The sequence below is a fragment of the Nycticebus coucang genome, chromosome 7 (genome assembly GCF_027406575.1).
Source record: "Nycticebus coucang isolate mNycCou1 chromosome 7, mNycCou1.pri, whole genome shotgun sequence".
In the NCBI taxonomy this organism is placed as follows: domain Eukaryota; kingdom Metazoa; phylum Chordata; class Mammalia; order Primates; family Lorisidae; genus Nycticebus; species Nycticebus coucang.
The window spans coordinates 132,964,416-132,983,028 of NC_069786.1; the positions used below are offsets into that span (position 1 = coordinate 132,964,416).

General features: G+C 44.1%; 1 protein-coding gene across 1 annotated transcript in view; it reads right to left on the bottom strand.

The window, feature by feature from the left end:
* IQCA1 (IQ motif containing with AAA domain 1) overlaps positions 1–12,673 on the bottom strand; it is a 164,955-nt gene extending 152,282 nt beyond the window's left edge. The window contains exon 1 of the mRNA XM_053596990.1: positions 12,403–12,673. Coding sequence (XP_053452965.1) covers positions 12,403–12,413 — 11 coding nt within the window. The 5' untranslated portion in view covers positions 12,414–12,673. The remainder of the gene's footprint in view (positions 1–12,402) is intronic.
* Positions 12,674–18,613: the final 5,940 nt, after the last annotated feature.

Here is an 18,613-nt window from a genome sequence, read left to right on the forward strand (position 1 = left end):
AACCTGTGGGATACTGCAAAAGCAGTTTTCAGAGGAAAATTCATCGCTTTAGATGCCTACATTCGAAAAACAGAAAGAGAGCACATCAACAATCTCACAAGAGATCTTATGGAATTGGAAAAAGAAGAACAATCTAAGCCTAAACTCAGTAGAAGAAAAGAAATATCCAAAATCAAATCAGAGATCAATGAAATTGAAAACAAAAGAATCATTCAGAAAATTAATGAAACAAGGAGTTGGTTTTTTGAAAAAATAAATAAAATAGATAAACCATTGGCCAGACTAACTAGAAATAGAAAAGTAAAATCTCTAATAACCTCAATGAGAAACGATAAAGGGGAAATAACAACTGATCCCACAGAGATACAAGAGATCATCTCTGAATACTACCAGAAACTCTATGCCCAGAAATTTGACAATGTGAAGGAAATGGATCAATATTTGGAATCACACCCTCTCCCTAGACTTAGCCAGGATGAAATAGACCTCCTGAACAGACCAATTTCAAGCACTGAGATCAAAGAAACAATAAAAAAGCTTCCAACCAAAAAATGCCCTGGTCCAGATGGCTTCACTCCAGAATTCTATCAAACCTTCAAGGAAGAGCTCATTCCTGTACTGCAGAAATTATTCCAAAAAACTGAGTAAGAAGGAATCTTCCCCAACACATTCTATGAAGCAAACATCACCCTGATACCAAAACCAGGAAAAGACCCAAACAAAAAGGAGAATTTCAGACCAATCTCACTCATGAACATAGATGCAAAAATTCTCAACAAAATCCTAGCCAATAGATTACAGCTTATCATCAAAAAAGTCATTCATCATGATCAAGTAGGCTTCATCCCAGGGATGCAAGGCTGGTTTAACATACGCAAGTCTATAAACGTTATCCACCATATTAACAGAGGCAAAAATAAAGATCATATGATCCTCTCAATAGATGCAGAAAAAGCATTTGATAAAATCTAGCATCCTTTTCTAATTAGAACTCTGAAGAGTATAGGCATAGGTGGCACATTTCTAAAACTGATTGAAGCTATCTATGACAAACCCACAGCCAATATTTTACTGAATGGAGTAAAACTGAAAGCTTTTCCTCTTAGAACTGGAACCAGACAAGGTTGTCCTCTGTCACCTTTACTATTCAACATAGTGCTGGAAGTTCTAGCCAATACAATTAGGCAAGACAAGGAAATAAAGGGAATCCAAATGGGAGCAGAGGAGGTCAAACTCTCCCTCTTTGCTGACGACATGATCTTATACTTAGAGAACCCCAAAGACTCAACCACAAGACTCCTAGAAGTCATCAAAAAATACAGTAATGTTTCAGGATATAAAATCAATGTCCACAAGTCAGTAGCCTTTGTATACACCAATAACAGTCAAGATGAGAAGCTAATTAAGGACACAACTCCCTTCACCATAGTTTCAAAGAAAATGAAATACCTAGGAATATACCTAACGAAGGAGGTGAAGGACCTCTATAACGAAAACTAGGAAATCCTCAGAAAGGAAATGGCAGAGGATATTAACAAATGGAAGAACATACCATGCTCATGGATGGGAAGAATCAACATTGTTAAAATGTGTATACTTCCCAAAGCTATCTACCTATTCAATGCCATTCCTATCAAAGTACCTACATCGTACTTTCAAGATTTGGAAAAAATGATTCTGCGTTTTGTATGGTACCAGAAAAAACCCCGTATAGCTAAGGCAGTTCTCTGTAACAAAAATAAAGCTGGGGGCATCAGCATACCAGATTTTAGTCTGTACTACAAAGCCATAGTGGTCAAGACAGCATGGTACTGGCACAAAAACAGAGACATAGACACTTGGAATCGAATTGAACACCAAGAAATGAAACTAACATTTTACAACCACCTAATCTTTGATAAACCAAACAAGAACTTACCTTGGGGGAAAGACTCCCTATTCAATAAATGGTGTTGGGAGAACTGGATGTCTACATGTAAAAGACTGAAACTGGACCCACACCTTTCCCCACTCACAAAAATTGATTCAAGATGGATAAAGGACTTAAATTTAAGGCATGAAACAATAAAAATTCTCAAAGAAAGCATAGGAAAAACACTGGAAGATATTGGTCTGGGGGAAGACTTCATGAAGAAGACTGCCATGGCAATTGCAACAACAACAAAAATAAACAAATGGGACTTCATTAAACTGAAAAGCTTCTGTACAGCTAAGGACACAATAACCAAAGCAAAGAGACAACCTACACAATGGGAAAGGATATTTGCATATTTTCAATCAGACAAAAGCTTGATAACCAGGATCTATAGAGAACTCAAATTAATCCACATGAAAAAAGCCAACAATCCCTTATATCAATGGGCAAGAGACATGAATAGAACTTTCTCTAAAGATGACAGACGAATGGCTAACAAACACATGAAAAAATGTTCATCATCTCTATATATTAGAGAAATGCAAATCAAAACAACCCTGAGATATCTAACTCCAGTGAGAATGGCCCACATCACAAAATCTCAAAACTGCAGATGCTGGCGTGGATGTGGAGAGAAGGGAACACTTTTACACTGCTGGTGGGACTGCAAACTAGTACAACCTTTCTGGAAGGAAGTGTGGAGAAACCTCAAAGCACTCAACCTAGACCTCCCATTCGATCCTGCAATCCCATTACTGGGCATCTACCCAGAAGGAAAGAAATCCTTTTATCATAAGGACACTTGTACTAGACTGTTTATTGCAGCTCAATTTACCATTGCCAAAATGTGGAAACAGCCTAAATGCCCACCAACCCAGGAATGGATTAACAAGCTGTGGTATATGTATACCATGGAATACTATTCAGCTATTAAAAAAAATGGAGACTTTACATCCTTCGTATTAACCTGGATGGAAGTGGAAGACATTATTCTTAGTAAAGCATCACAAAAATGGAGAAGCATGAATCCTATGTACTCAATCTTGATATGAGGACAATTAATGACAATTAAGTTTATGGGGGGGGGAAGCAGAAAGAGGGATGGAGGGACGAGGGTGGGGCCTTAGTGTGTGTCACACTTTATGGGGGCAAGACATGATTGCAAGAGGGACTTTACCTAACAATTGCAATCAGTGTAACTGGCTTATTGTACCCTCAATGAATCCCCAACAATAAAAAAAAAAAAAAAAAAAAAACTATGTAAAAAAAAAAAATAATAAATAAATAAAATAGATAAACCATTGGCCAGACTAACGAGGAATAGAAAAGTAAAATCTCTAGTAACCTCAATCAGAAATGATAAAGGGGAAATAACAACTGATCCCACAGAGATATAAGAGATCATCTCTGAATACTACCAGAAACTCTGTGCCCAGAAATTTGACAATGCGAAAGAAATGGATCAATATTTGGAATCACACCCTCTCCCTAGACTCAGCCAGGAAGAAATAGAGCTCCTGAACAGACCAATTTCAAGCACTGAGATCAAAGAAACAATGAAAAATCTTCCAGCCAAAAAATGCCCTGGTCCAGATGGCTTCACTCCAGAATTCTATCAAACCTTCAAGGAAGAGCTTATCCCTGTTCTGCAGAAATTATTCCAAAAAATTGAGGAAGAAGGAATCTTCCCCAACACATTCTATGAAGCAAACATCACCCTGATACCAAAACCAGGAAAAGACCCAAACAAAAAGGAGAATTTCAGACCAATCTCACTCATGAACATAGACGCAAAAATTCTCAACAAAATCCTAGCCAATAGATTACAGCTTATCATCAAAAAAGTCATTCATCATGATCAAGTAGGCTTCATCCCAGGGATGCAAGGCTGGTTTAACATACGTAAGTCTATAAACGTTATCCACCATATTAACAGAGGCAAAAATAAAGATCACATGATCCTCTCAATAGATGCAGAAAAAGCATTTGATAAAATCCAGCATCCTTTTCATCTAATCCTTCAATTAGAACACTGAAGAGTATAGGCATAGGTGGCACATTTCTAAAACTGATTGAAGCTATCTATGACAAACCCACAGCCAATATTTTACTGAATGGAGTAATACTGAAAGCTTTTCCTCTTAGAACTGGAACCAGACAAGGTTGTCCTCTGTCACCTTTACTATTCAACATAGTGCTGGAAGTTCTAGCCAATACAATTAGGCAAGACAAGGAAATAAAGGGAATCCAAATGGGAGCAGAGGAGGTCAAACTCTCCCTCTTTGCTGACAACATGATCTTATACTTAGAGAACCCCAAAGACTCAACCACAAGACTCCTAGAAGTCATCAAAAAATACAGTAATGTTTCAGGATATAAAATCAATGTCCACAAGTCAGTAGACTTTGTGTACACCAATAACAGTCAAGATGAGAAGCTAATTAAGGACACAACTCCCTTCACCATAGTCTCAAAGAAAATGAAGTACCTAGGAATATACGTAACGAAGGAGGTGAAGGACCTCTATAAAGAAAACTATGAAATCCTCAGAAAGGAAATAGCAGAGGATATTAACAAATGGAAGAACACACCATGCTCTTGGGTGGGAAGAATCAACATTGTTAAAATGTCTATACTTCCCAAAGCAATCTACCTATTCAATGCCATTCCTATCAAAATACCAACATCGTACTTTCAAGATTTGGAAAAAATGATTCTGCGTTTTGTATGGAACCGGAAAAAACCCCGTATAGCTAAGGCAGTTCTCTGTAACAAAAATAAAGCTGGGGGCATCAGCATACCAGATTTTAGTCTGTACTACAAAGCCATAGTGGTCAAGACAGCATGGTACTGGCACAAAAACAGAGACATAGACACTTGGAATCGAATTGAAAACCAAGAAATGAAACTAACATTTTACAACCACCTAATCTTTGATAAACCAAACAAGAACATACCTTGGGGGAAAGACTCCCTATTCAATAAATGGTGTTAGGAGAACTGGATGTCTACATGTAAAAGACTGAAACTGGACCCACACCTTTCCCCACTCACAAAAATTGATTCAAGATGGATAAAGGACTTAAATTTAAGGCATGAAACAATAAAAATCCTCCAAGAAAGCATAGGAAAAACACTGGAAGATATTGGTCTGGGGAAAGACTTCATGAAGAAGACTGCCATGGCAATTGCAACAACAACAAAAATAAACAAATGGGACTTCATTAAACTGAAAAGCTTCTGTACAGCTAAGGAGACAATAACCAAAGCAAAGAGACAACTACACAATGGGAAAGGATATTTGCATATTTTCAATCAGACAAAAGCTTGATAACTAGGATCCATAGAGAACTCAAATTAATCCACATGAAAAAAGCCAACAATCCCATATATCAATGGGCAAGAGACATGAATAGAACCTTCTCTAAAGACGACAGACGAATGGCTAACAAACACATGAAAAAATGTTCATCATCTCTATATATTAGAGAAATGCAAATCAAAACAACCCTGAGATATCATCTAACCCCAGTGAGAATGGCCCACATCACAAAATCTCAAAACGGCAGATGCTGGCGTGGATGTGGAGAGAAGGGAACACTTTTACACTGCTGGTGGGACTGCAAACTAGTACAACCTTTCTGGAAGGAAGTATGGAGAAACCTCAAAGCACTCAAGCTAGACCTCCCATTTGATCCTGCAATCCCATTACTGGGCATCTACCCAGAAGGAAAGAAATCCTTTTATCATAAGGACACTTGTACTAGACTGTTTATTGCAGCTCAATTTACAATCGCCAAAATGTGGAAACAGCCTAAATGCCCACCAACCCAGGAATGGATTAACAAGCTGTGGTATATGTATACCATGGAATACTATTCAGCCATTAAAAAAAATGGAGACTTTACATCCTTTGTATTAACCTGGATGGACGTGGAAGACATTATTCTTAGTAAAGCATCACAAGAATGGAGAAGCATGAATCCTATGTACTCAATTTTGATATGAGAACAATTAATGACAATTATGGTTATGGGGGGGGGAAGCAGAAAGAGGGATGGAGGTAGGGGGGTGGGGCCTTGGTGTGTGTCACACTTTATGGGGGCAAGACATGATTGCAAGAGGGACTTTACCTAACAATTGCAATCAGTGTAACCTGGCTTATTGTACCCTCAATGAATCCTCAACAATAAAAAAAAAAAAAAAAAATGTTTGTTATAGCCAGTAAAATAAAAAAAAAAAAAAAGATAAAAAAAATGTTGTTCCTCACTATACCCGTAAAGGTGGCATTATTAATATTACATCCATTTAAAAGATGAAGTCGTTGTTATCCAGAATAGTTTACTGGTTGGTCCATATACACAACTGGTGGAGTATAAGTTGGAACAATCACTTTGGAAAATAATTCAGCATTGTCTTATGAAGTTGAACATGTGCACACCCTGAGAACGAACAGTTACATCCTAGAGAAACTCCTGCATATATGCATCGAGACTGATCACGGTAGCATTTTGTATAATAGCAAAAACCTGGAGACAACCCAAGGTCTCCCAACCAGAGAATGGGTAAATAAACCTGCATATGCACAGACACAGCACAGGCCGCCACGCAGCGGCGAAAGATGAAGGGACAACAGGTGACAGCAACAACTGCGACTTTCAGGACCATGACGCAGAGCGTGTGGTGCAGACTGTGGCCCTGTGGACCGAACGCGCTGGGTCCCCGTGATCTCGTTCCAGTGAGCTGAGTCAGTGGACGGAACAGACAGGGCACCAGAGGGCGGGAGGAGAGTGTGACAGGGGCCCGCACCCTCCTGCTCCCTCCTTGAGAAGCAACAGGGACTGGAGAACCCTTTTACACCAGCAAGGCTAAGGGTGGTGACAGCCCTGCTGTGACTGGCCTCCCAGTCTCCCTCCACACCTTTGTTGCTGGTCCCTTTATGACACCTTGAGAAGTGTTCCTCTCTTTCCTGCCCTGACCAATATGGTAGAGAGGTTTCCCAAAAATTTCAGGTGACTTTTGGCTCTCCTTCTACATTCAAGAACCAGACTGACACGTGAACTGGAAGCTCGGTGTGTCTGGGAAGGGGCTTCGCCTCAGGGTGAGCGCAGAGCCCTGACCACCCATCTCCCTGACCACCGGGAGAAGCCCACCAATGCTGGTGTCCATCTGCAAGGTCTTGTCTGTGCTGAGGGGAGAAGGTGATGCCTCCCTCGTTAGTAAAGCAAGTGGGACAAGGGCCGAGGACACTCATCTCCCCTTGCTGTCAGCCGGGCTCTCACTCCCACACTTGCCTGTGCCTGGCCTCCCGGAGTCGAGTTGCCTGCGGGTGGTATCTGCCAGGCTGAGAGCGGCCTGGCCACCACTTACACACCTCTGGGGGAATAGTGATTGGCGGCCTTGCTGCACTGAATACGGGTCTGCACGCAGCCCTCCCTCAGAAGGCCCAGGCCCCTGCCCTCTTCCAGGGCACCACTGGTCTTCCATTCCCTGTCTGCTGGCCCCTGGGCCCTGGTCTGCACCCTTCCTCTATTCCCTCTCACTGGGGTCTGCTTTCCCTCCTCCTGTGTTTCTTGTCAAATGCTCCAATGTGCTCTTTGCCCCCCTGAGTTCACAGGCTTTTAAATCCTTTGTTGCCACTTCAGAGACAATTCAGGAGGAAGGGGAATTAAGAAAACACGTGTTTAACCTACCTTGTTAGACTACCCTGTTTCCCCGAAAATAAATCTTATTTTAAGGTGTGCTCCCAAAGATGCGCTAGGTCTTATTTTCAGGGAACGTCTTATCTTTCCTGTAATTAGGTCTTATTTTCGAAGGATGTCTTATTTTTGGGGAAACAGGGTAGTAGGCCCTCACCTAACTCCCAAAGGTCATGACTAAGATTCCCCTCCAGGGTCCCTCTGCTCCAGGCCCACCACCTGCCGTTCCTCAAATGTGCTGCAGGCATCCCTATGAAGGCTCGTGGCAACCCTCACTGATTTATTTTATAGCATGACACAAGCCATCATTTATTGGAGCACTGGCCACATGTGCTTTTTTCATCTTTCTGGCCAGAATTTAACAGCATAGCTTGATGTGAAAAGCCTTTTAGGTTCAGATGCTGAGGAGCAGGATGGCGGTAATAGTCTGTATTTATACACTGTCAGTCACTGTTCTGAGCGCTTGACACGTAATAACTCGCATAATCTTCACAATAACCCCGCAAGGAAGGTCTAATTATTACCCCAGTTTACAAATGGGGAAACTGAGGCACAGAGCAGTTACTGCCCAAAGTCATGTGATCCGGCTATAGGATTTGTGCTCTCCATGCAGGCTCCAGAGTTCATGCTCCGAACCAGTGAACTTTATCTCTGCCATTCACTGGAAGAAAGCAAATGAAGAACACATATGTGATGAGACTAGAAAACAAAGACTGACCCGGAATATACCAAGGAAAACCCTTCATTCCCTCCTGAAGTTAGAAGATCGAGGTCTGCGTTTGGAATTCCAACACGTTCAAGGACCAGATTTCTCAAAAGTTAGCAATATTTCAAAGATATTACTAGTGAGAAAGCACTCTGGCAGACAGCCTTATTATGAAAGAGAAGGTTATTATCAGCAAATTAGAATGCTACCTAGCACAGGGCACTCACTCCTTGCTTAATTAGTGACTAGTAAACAATGTTACTGATCAACAACAACAACCATCTCTAAAAAGAACAACAATAAAAGCAACATCTTATGCCTGCTCAAGGCACCGCAATACTTTGGCATTCTGCTTGCTGAACCTCAAGGCTGGAAGAAAGAAAGGCGATCAAGGGAACAGACAGGCTCTGTACAACAATAAATAGCAGTTTGTCAAATACTGTTGGGAGAATATAAAGTTGGGAAGGGTATGAAGAAGGTGAGCGTGCTGTTGGTTTGCCCAAGTCCAACTCCTTGCATCCAAGAAAGGTCAGTAATCCCAGGCGCTCAGGGGTCCGAGCAGGAGCACCAGCTGAACAAACTGGGAAAAGTGCTCAATTGGTTCTGTGGACTAAAGAGGGTTTGGGGCCTAAGTCTGCCAGGACAACATTAAAGAGGAAAATTAGAGGCTAATTTTTGTTTAGAACTCAGGTCTGAAATCCCACTTAGAAAACAAGTCAAAAGACTTGTTCTCTTTAACCAAAGAGGGGTCATTGCAGGAATGCTCACCTGTTCAACATAAAGAAAGCCTCACCGAATACAGCAACAGCTCAGTAAAAATCACAGACGCCAAGAAGATGCTCGAAAAGTCCAGTTTACTCACACACCTGATTAAAAATGCCCTCCCCACGTCAAGGAAGAGACGATGGTGACTCCTTCAAAATGCTACAAACTAGAGAAAAACCATCTCTTTAGTGAAGAAATGTTGCAAATATGCCCTCAAAAGTCGGCAGTAATAAAGGTTGAAGGAGATAGATAGAGGATTGATGTAAAAGATTTTTAACACCATTGCTTGCTAATGGCGTGATTCCAAAGTATGAGGAAAAAAATGTTAAGTCAATTAGGGTTTTGTGAAATGTAGCTAAAGAAAATTCTGGAATGCTAGCTATAGAAGATCACAAGAAGTGGAAGGCAACGTCTGTTCCCATCTAAAGAGACAAGCCATAAAGACAGAAAACTTTCCATCTGACATATATTATCCGTTTAGTATTACCAAGGATTCAGCAAGAAAATACTGACCTCTGTAAGTCAGTCTGGTCATTTTTAAGCGTAGGGGTGGGATAGACAGAAAAAGATAAAGGGCATCTTAGGTTTCAAAACATTCGCCACACCAGCAAGCATCAAGTCTGTGCGGTACCCTAAGGAGGCTGTGAGGATGCAGGTGGGGACTTGAACCTGCAAGGGATCTTGAGCTGAGGAGGCTTCTCCTCCCACCAGGGGAAACCACAGCAGACCTGATGCCTGCACCAGCGTGGGTCAGCGCTGCCAGGAAAGCGCCCTCATTAGCTTCTATCAGGGCCGAAGGACAAGGAATCCTCCAGGGTCAGGCAGAGCTGACCCCTATCTTTTGGCCAAAGATAGTCTGGTGGCTTGAGCCTTTCAGGTCTGGCCCTTGGGACTGCAGCCCCTTTCTTCCTCACCTGCCATCTTTCCAGGGACACTGGGGAAGGTTGGTGGGTGATGGAGAAATGTTTGGCAGCTTATGGGTGCACGCTGATCCTGAACCTTTACCGGTTCTCAGCGCTGAGAGGCAGCGCATCTGTTTCTGCCTGCACCTCCCCTTAGACTTTCTCCTTGGCTTCCTGCCTTCCAGTTCCCCACTACCCCCCATCCCTCCACGCAGCCGCACCCCATCGCTGGCTGGACTGCAGGGACCTGGGCACTGCACCCGGCCACGCCAGCCTGGGGAGCCTGTCCGGGCTGACATCTTGCCCCACCTGGCTGTGCTGCAGTCTTGGCAGCCTCCGCCCGAGCCAGTGCCCAGGAAGATGTTAGACAAGAGATGCGGTAAGATTGGCGAGGCAAATTTTAATAAAAGCATTATTGAGATATAATTCACATAGCATCAAATTCATTCTTTTCAACTGTATAATACAGTCATTTTTAGTACATTCATAATTGTAGAACCATGACCACCACTATCTAATTCCAAAACATTTCCATCACTCCAAAGGAGACTCGTACCATGAAGCCCTCGCTCTCTGCCCGTTTCTCCCGGCCCTTGGCAACCACTAACCTAATTCCCGTCTCTATTTGCCGACTGTGGACATTTCACACAGATACAGTCACACCACAGGTGGCCCTTTCTGACTGGCTCTTTTCACTTAGCACAATGTTTTCAAAGTTCATCGGAGTTGCAGCATGAATCAATCAGTACTTAATTTCTTTTGACTGCCAAATAATTTTCCATCGGGTGGATACACCAAGTTTTGTTTACCCATTTATCAGCTGATGGGCACTTGGGTTATTCTTTTTTTTTTTGCTATTGTAAATAATGATACTATGAGCATTCCTGCACAAGTTTTTGTGTGGACATGTGGTTTTATTTCTCTTGGGTAAGGCAAGGAGATTTGTAATGGTAAAATTTGCCATAAGTTTAAAATCAGAATCTCTCTTCTGAGGCAGCCCATCTAGGGAAGCCACTTGGCCTCCTCATGCCCACACTTCCTCAACCGGCAGATCTGGGCCGTGACACCTACTCGGAACACCTCACAGGACTATTGTGTGATGGAATAACAGACGGGAAACTATTCTTGCAATTTTATCCATGTGACTGCTTAACATTGTTTAAAAGTTTTCAGGCTTAAGCATATGGCCTGGGGATGTTACAGATTTTGAAGTCAGGGGAACTATGGGTAGAGACAACTAAAAGTTGAAAATACCAGATTGTTATTTCTACAGCTTGGCAGTTCTCCTACAATTGGGGAGGAGTGTAGCAGGGAAAGATTTGAATACCCAGTTATACAATGTAAATATCTGAGAAATCTAAATATTGGAAAATGGGAATTCTCCCCCAATTATTTACACATGATAAAACCTAATTCTTCTATTATCAGTTTGTCATATTTTTCCCTGAATGATTCTTGTGCCTTCTTGCTGTAAGGCAGGCCTGGCTCTGAGCCTCCTGCCCCTGGTTGTGGGGCCAGGTCCAGGGGCCTCCTTCCCTCCATCCCACCTCCAGACCGTCACCCGTGCCTACCTCCAACACTCCCTAGCTCTGCTCCTATTTCTCCTATTTCCACGCCTTGCAAACAGGGTTAGTAACCTTAAATAGTAAGGGTGCAGACTGTTGCTACAGTGCTTGGCACCACCTGTATGCTGTCTGACCTACTTCACCTCTTTTGTACCCATTCCCTCATCTGTAAATGGAAGTAACAATATCAACAGCCCCTACACTATAGGCGTGAAGATTGAGAGTTGTTATATTCCGAGCACTTAGAACATGCCCACACAGAGTCAGCACTGTTGTAGTGTTGACTTACTTTCAGAGAGACCAGATGAGATGCCTGTGCGTCAGCATTGTGTAAATGGTACAGGGCTAGGTGTACACTCTTTTCAGCATCACTAGCGCCTGACTGTTGTTCCTTGGTGAAAAGTAAAGTTCAATAATGTTTCCTCAAAATCTTTCTAGACTGAAATTTTGGGACTTGGGTGTTTTCACAAAACAACCCATTTATCCCTATGAAAGATTAACCAAAATCCAGGCAAAATGGCACACGTCTTTAGCAATACATCACTAAGGGCTTATGGGGCATAAGTAATGTGCCTGGCCAGAGTTCATCTTCCAGGGGTGGCAGGAATGCCTGGGGGAGGAGAGTTCTAAGATAGGATATTCTTGGCCCACAAGCTGATACTCTATCCGGTGGCATATGTGAATTTGGGAAAGGGTAAAAAGAAGGAGAGGAGAGGAGAGGAGGGGATGGGGGGGGGCAGTGGGGAGAATGGGAGAAGAGGAGAAAAGAATAATGGAGAGAAGCAGAGCAAGCCACTTTCTGGCCTTCAGAAGCCCACTCCACACCTGCCGCCGAAAGCCCGCCACTTACGCGTTCGACATGGCTGGCTACTTTCCCTCTTTCCCTCGCCCACCGGGAAGTTCTTCCGATGCCCCCCGAAGGGCGGCTGGCTGCAGGAGTCAGGGCACTAGCAGAGGTGCCCAGGAGCTGCAGGGGCTCTTCTGGACAGAGGTACCGGGACCGGTGACAGTCGCTCACTTGGGGCAGGGAGAGGTGACAGTCGGGGGTGCTTCGCCGGCTCAGAGAGCGCAGGCACGGAGAAGCAGGTTCGAGCGATCGCGTCGCGACCCAAGGCTCGGGAACCCGACTTTGGCTCGGGGCGGCCCTAGCAACGGAGACGCTACGCCTGCGCAGTGCCGTTCCGCTCGGGCCTCGCGCGCCCTCCCCGCGCCCTACGCGCTTGCGCCACCACCTCCCGTCTCCGTGGCAACCGCGCTGCACGCCAGTGCCGGCGCCGCGGGGGTGGGGCGGGAGGAGGCCGCCGGGTCCAGCTGCGGCCTGCCGGGGCCTGGCGAGGCCGGGCGCGGAGCGGACACCCCGCTTTCCTGTGCGCCCCATTTTTGTCCACCTTCGGCTCTGTGACCTTGGACAAGGTGCTCGAGGGTTATAGTCCTTGGTCTTCCCATCTGTAAAGTGGGCACAGCGCTCATACATCCGCTCAGAACTTTACTGTCATTTATTCTGGGGATGGGCCAGAGGCGGATGCTGCCCTGCGGAGGCTTCAGAGAGAGAGAGAACTGAGGAGAGGCGCTGTCCCCGGCATGTGGCCGCGTGTCCTGTTGGCTCGCATGGCTCTCCCTCCTTCACTGAGCTGTTTAGCTGCACAGTTTGGGCTCCGCTGCACATTTTAGGATCTGCAGTTCCTGTGGGAACGTGCCCAGAGCGAATGCTGTCGTAACAGCGGGGACAGGATGTCCACATAAGAATGGCAGAAGAATCGGAACCACAGAACTTCTTCCCCACCCTCACTCATGAAATGGGGAAATGAATTGGGGCCCACCTGTCCCCCAAATAATAGAGCAATCACCAGCCCTGCGCCTGAGACCAGTCCGCTAGCGAGGCCTGTTCCCGCCACGAGGTGGCGCGCGAGTCACTGACCGATCAGACTGGGCACCGGGTGGCCCAGGACCAGCCACCTGGCCCCCTCCTCCGACGATCGCCCATTTCCCCAGTAGCGGCACGATTGAAACAGCAGGGCGGGCAGACCTCTGCAGAAAGACTGGACGGGAAATGCCAAGCACAGCTGGACCAGGGACCCTGTACAGGGAAGGCGCCTAGTGACTTGCCGGGCAGTCCTTGGCAGCAAAACTGACCAGAACATTGACCCAGAAGCTACTTCCCCAAATGGCCGAAAGCAAATCTTGGGCTCCCGGGGAGGTCTGGGGCTCTGCCGCATCCTTCTCCATCTCTCTTCGTCCCCCTGAATCCCATTCCACAGCCCCACCTTGCCATGTCTTGGTATTGAAATAGTATTAGTTTTCCTCTTACGTGAAAATACTGAGTTATTTATTTATTTATTTATGCAGTTTTTGGCCAGGGCTGGGTTTGAACCCACCACCTCCGGCATATGGGGCCGTGCGCCCTACTCCTTTGAGCCACAGGCACCGCCCAATACTTAGTTTATTTTGTGTAGTAACCGTTCTGTCTCAGCGTTGCCAGACAGCTGAGGTCCACATCATTCTCCTGATTTCCTCTAAAGAGATCAGTATCTCTTCCACAGTTACTGTGTTTTACCCTAAATAATTGATGTTTTATTTCATTTAAAAAATGTAAATGTCTTCATACAGCCTCATGATGAAGCTGCCAGCTTCTCAGTCTTTTTGATAAGGATGGGGTCTCTTGAGCAAATATATATTGATGCCCCTGTGCAAAGCAGGACGCTCAACACTGCAGTAGAAACTCCGGTGTAAACTTGGCCTTTGAGGATTAGAGAATAGAAAAGGCAATGGGAGGGGTGATTAAATGCCCATTGCGAGGTCCTCTGAAAGGTTAGTGAAGGGAGGGCTCACTTTGCCTCAGGAAGCTAGAAGGAGGTAGGAAGCAGGTGGGGTTAGAGAGGCTGCATAAGGGAAGAGGGGGGCTTTGGCCTGAGGAGGTAGGAGGAGAACCTTCCAGAAGAAGGAGACAAGTTGGGCAAAGGTGCAGGAGCGGGATGTGCACAGGGAAATGTTCACTGGGTAACTGATCTCCTGCCTGGGGATAGCAAGACATCAGGTAGCAGGCAGAGGGATTTGGACTGAATTATATGGCTAGGCCAGAACCACTGAGGTTTACTGGAGCAGGAGAATTGACATGACCAGGGATCAGGGGACTAATTAAAAGGCAAGAAGTGTATACAGATCAGTGGATAAACAAAATGTGGTATAAACACAAATGGGACCGTCAACCATAGACAAGAATGAAATTTTGACTCATGTTACAATGTGGATGGACCTTGAGAATATTATGCTAAGTGTGCCAGACACAAAGGAACACACATTGTGTGATTCCACAATCTGAATCGTCTGCAATAGACAAATTCATAGTGACAAAGATGATTAGAGGTTACCAGGGGCTGGGAGAGGAAGGGATGGGGACCCTTAAATGCTTAAGGGGTACAGAATTTCTGTTTGGGGTGATGAAAAAAATCGGAAATATCATGGTGATGGTTTCACAACATTGTGGATGAGGTTAATGCTGCTGCATTGTACACTTAACAATGGTTAAAATGGCAAATCGTATATCTCAAACAGGTCATGACAGTGGTTAAATTCTTTGAATAAGGCAACTAAAAAGTTCATGTCCCAATTACTTCTATACAGATAAGAAGGAATCAGGACATGGACTTTTTTGAATAGAGACTCAGAATGGAGGAGAAGGTATAAAATATTGAGAATGTATAACTCATAGGATGGGCAGTGTGGCTCAGAGAGGGAAAAATCCAGGATGCCGGTGAGGTTTCAGGGAGTAGCTGGAAGGAGCAGAGCTGCAGGGAGGGGAGGGAGGGTGAGGTGAAGAACCGAGGGGCTGGGGCGGCTGAGGGTAGATGCTCAGGGAAGCCTGGGGACAAGAAGACAGGAAAGTAGCTCAAATGGGATATCGGGAATAGGGGACATGTTGTAAGTTAGAGACATGACTTATTTTTAGGATAAATGGCGAGAAAGAATTTGAAGTTGTCGTCTTTAGCCAAGTGCATTTGAGTTTTAAACCATGGCCTAGAAGCGCTCTTTATCTGCAGCGTGGTTTGCATTGACCTCTCTTATACTCAGCATCCTTCTTTCTTTTGCAGAAATCCTGATACTCTACCTGTGTTCTCACGGTGTACAAAGATCCTTCCTGAGAACTTTGGTGATGTGATTTAGCCTTTAATGGACCAGTTGGCTGGGCAGGTTTTCTGTAACACCCAAAACATATGCCAGGAAGGCAGCCATCTCCGTTGACAGACAGGGGCACAGGAAGTAGCTACCCGGTATCATGTTGTGTCCCTTCCTTTCTGTGCCCACTTACAGATTTCCGAAAACTCCCGAGTGAGTGGATCATGCTTAGTAGTCTGCAGAGCACAGTTGTTTATTCTCCTTTAACGCTCTAATCACTCCATGGACACTTGGAAATAGAATACAGGGTAATCAGGCAAATGGTAAGCCAGCAGTTGACTTGGAAATAAAAACTGGGTGTTTAATTACTATGAGAGAAATTGTGGTCACTTGGAACAACCAATTTTGAGACTTCCATTTTCTAACAGTGCAATTTGAATCAACCCTAGCAACAGCCCTGAATCTCAGTTATCTCCATACAATGAGAACAAGGCCCCCCCACCCCTCAAAATGTTGTGCTGCGTCTCCTGCAATGGCTTTTAAATTGCCACGTGCTAGAAAACTGAACGGTGTGGCCTCGTGCACTTGGTATCTGGATGGTCATCTGACTCACGTGGTTTGGATTTGGGGATTTCATGCATAAGCGTGTTTCTGAAAGCTCCGGGCCACTAGCATTGCAGGCAGATTGCCTCCCATTCCTCCGTGAGTCCAGGGTGAAGGGACTGAGTCCTCCACAGATGGGTTTACTTCGTCGTGTAATAATTCTGCCACGTGAGCTGTCCCCGAGTGAGAGGAGTGAGCACTGTGCTCCTACCGTGATTTGATGGGCGCTTCCAGGCACCGTGAAAGGGAGTGGAAGTTTCCGGCCGACTTTGATTCAGTTCCCACGTTCCTCAGGTGGGCCTGCAGAACCACAGAGAGGGAAGTCAGGAGAGATGAAAGGGAAAAGGTGGAAAGTTCGCATGGAGTTTGAAGGCCTTCTCCTCCAAACGTAGATGTAAGAAACGTTTTCTATGCTTCCAAGTACAAAATGTCATTCTACATGAGAGGTGTATTTTAAAATGTCGGATTTTAGACCATCTGCTGTAACACGCCAATTTTTATGTCTGATGTTAACGTCTGTACAAAAAAGACACCGAATAAATCCTAAGCTTGTTATATTTGCATACATGATAGGAAATGAATGAAATGTGGGTTTCATTAATTCACAACCATAAAAAGTAAACATTGGTGGACCCTTGATGTAACATTTCAGGATTTAGTAGCCACAGTTTTGACCTTTTCTGAGCAGCCCCCATGTCCAGGGTGTGTTATAATTTGTAACAGGGACAGTTACCGTCCTGCTTCCCTGAGAGGACAGTTGTGAAGGTTGAAAGAGTCGTGAATGCAAAGTGCTTGGCATGACTTTGGACCAACATGCTGTTTTGGGGCAGGTAGTTCCTTAACCTACTGGCAGAGTCTAGGGCTGTGCTCAAAATCCACACCTCAGTCAGCAGGGTTACTAATTTTAGGGGCTTACAGAAATCCCAGGTGTCAAAGATCTGCTCCACATAGGTCGTTCAGCTCAGGGCTCATAACATAGACATTGCTTTCAGAATAATGATAATTACAAACTCCTACAACAGCTGATAATGACGTTCCCAAACAGCACAAAGTTTCAGCTGTGAATTTTGGCTCCTCTCCAGCCTGTTGCAGTAATATATCAGAATGCATTTTGGACTGGAAATGAGTTGGATTTGACAGTTTTTGTTGAGAATTTGCTAGTAAACTAATTTAAACGGGATATGAGCAATCTGAACGTTGCATTCTGGATGGTGTTCCAAAGAGAATAATCGTACAAATACCCCACCCATTTTACGTCAAATAAACATCACTTCCACTGGGAAATGAGTGTCAATGTGTGTGTGTGTGTTTTTCTTACGAGCTGCCTCTATTATCTATTAATAAAACTGTGAGAAAAATAGAAAAAGGAACTAGCCAGAGGCAGGATATTTTCTTTTTTGTTATTGTCCTGTTTTGTCACAAACATTGAGGCAGCTTTGTAACCCAGATGCAAAGGAGGTCCTTTTCTCAATTGTTTTAACACCTGCTGTCTATTAAAATGAACGTGATTTCCAAAGCCATTGATAAATTCAATGTTTCAGTCTTAAACCGACCTCAAAAATGGCATTTTCCTATATTTTGATATTATGTCTGAATAAGTAACACGTGACTGTCTAATTTCTGGGGATTCTTTCTCTTATGATTTTATTTTCACATGCTTATAATAAAACAATAACTTTTGATACCAAGGGTAGAGAGCTAATTACAAATAACAGTTGGATTGTTCATAAAACAAAAGAGATACGGTTAGTCATAACTGAGATTGATTTAAATATTTCACTTGCCAACCACCCTGGCTACATCAGCAAGATGCAGTTGAAGAGCAGAGAAATAATCTACTTAATCTATTACTTCATCATAGAGCACCGCTAGGCTTCATAGGAATGTAATGTTGTTTTAGCCAAGTCATGGAAGAAGTCCAAGTGCCCATCAACCCATGAATGAATTAATAAATTGTGGTACATGTATACCATGGAATATTATGCAGCCTTAAAAACATGGAGACTTTATCTCTTTTACATTTACATGGATGGAGCTGGAACATATTCTTCTTAGTAAAGTATCTCAGGAATGGAAGAAAAAGTATCCCATGTACTCAGTACTATAATGAAACCAATTTACAATCACTCACTTTCATATGAAGCATAGATCACAACTATGGCCCAAGATGAAGGAGGGAGCGGGAATAGGAAGGGAGGGGGAGGTCAGACCGAGGGAGGGTGACTGGTGGGATCACACCCATGGTGCATAATGCAAGGGTACTTGGCAGATCTATTAAGTACAGAGTGTAAATGTCTTAACACCATAACTAAGTAAATGAGAGAAAGTATATATTAACCAGTGTG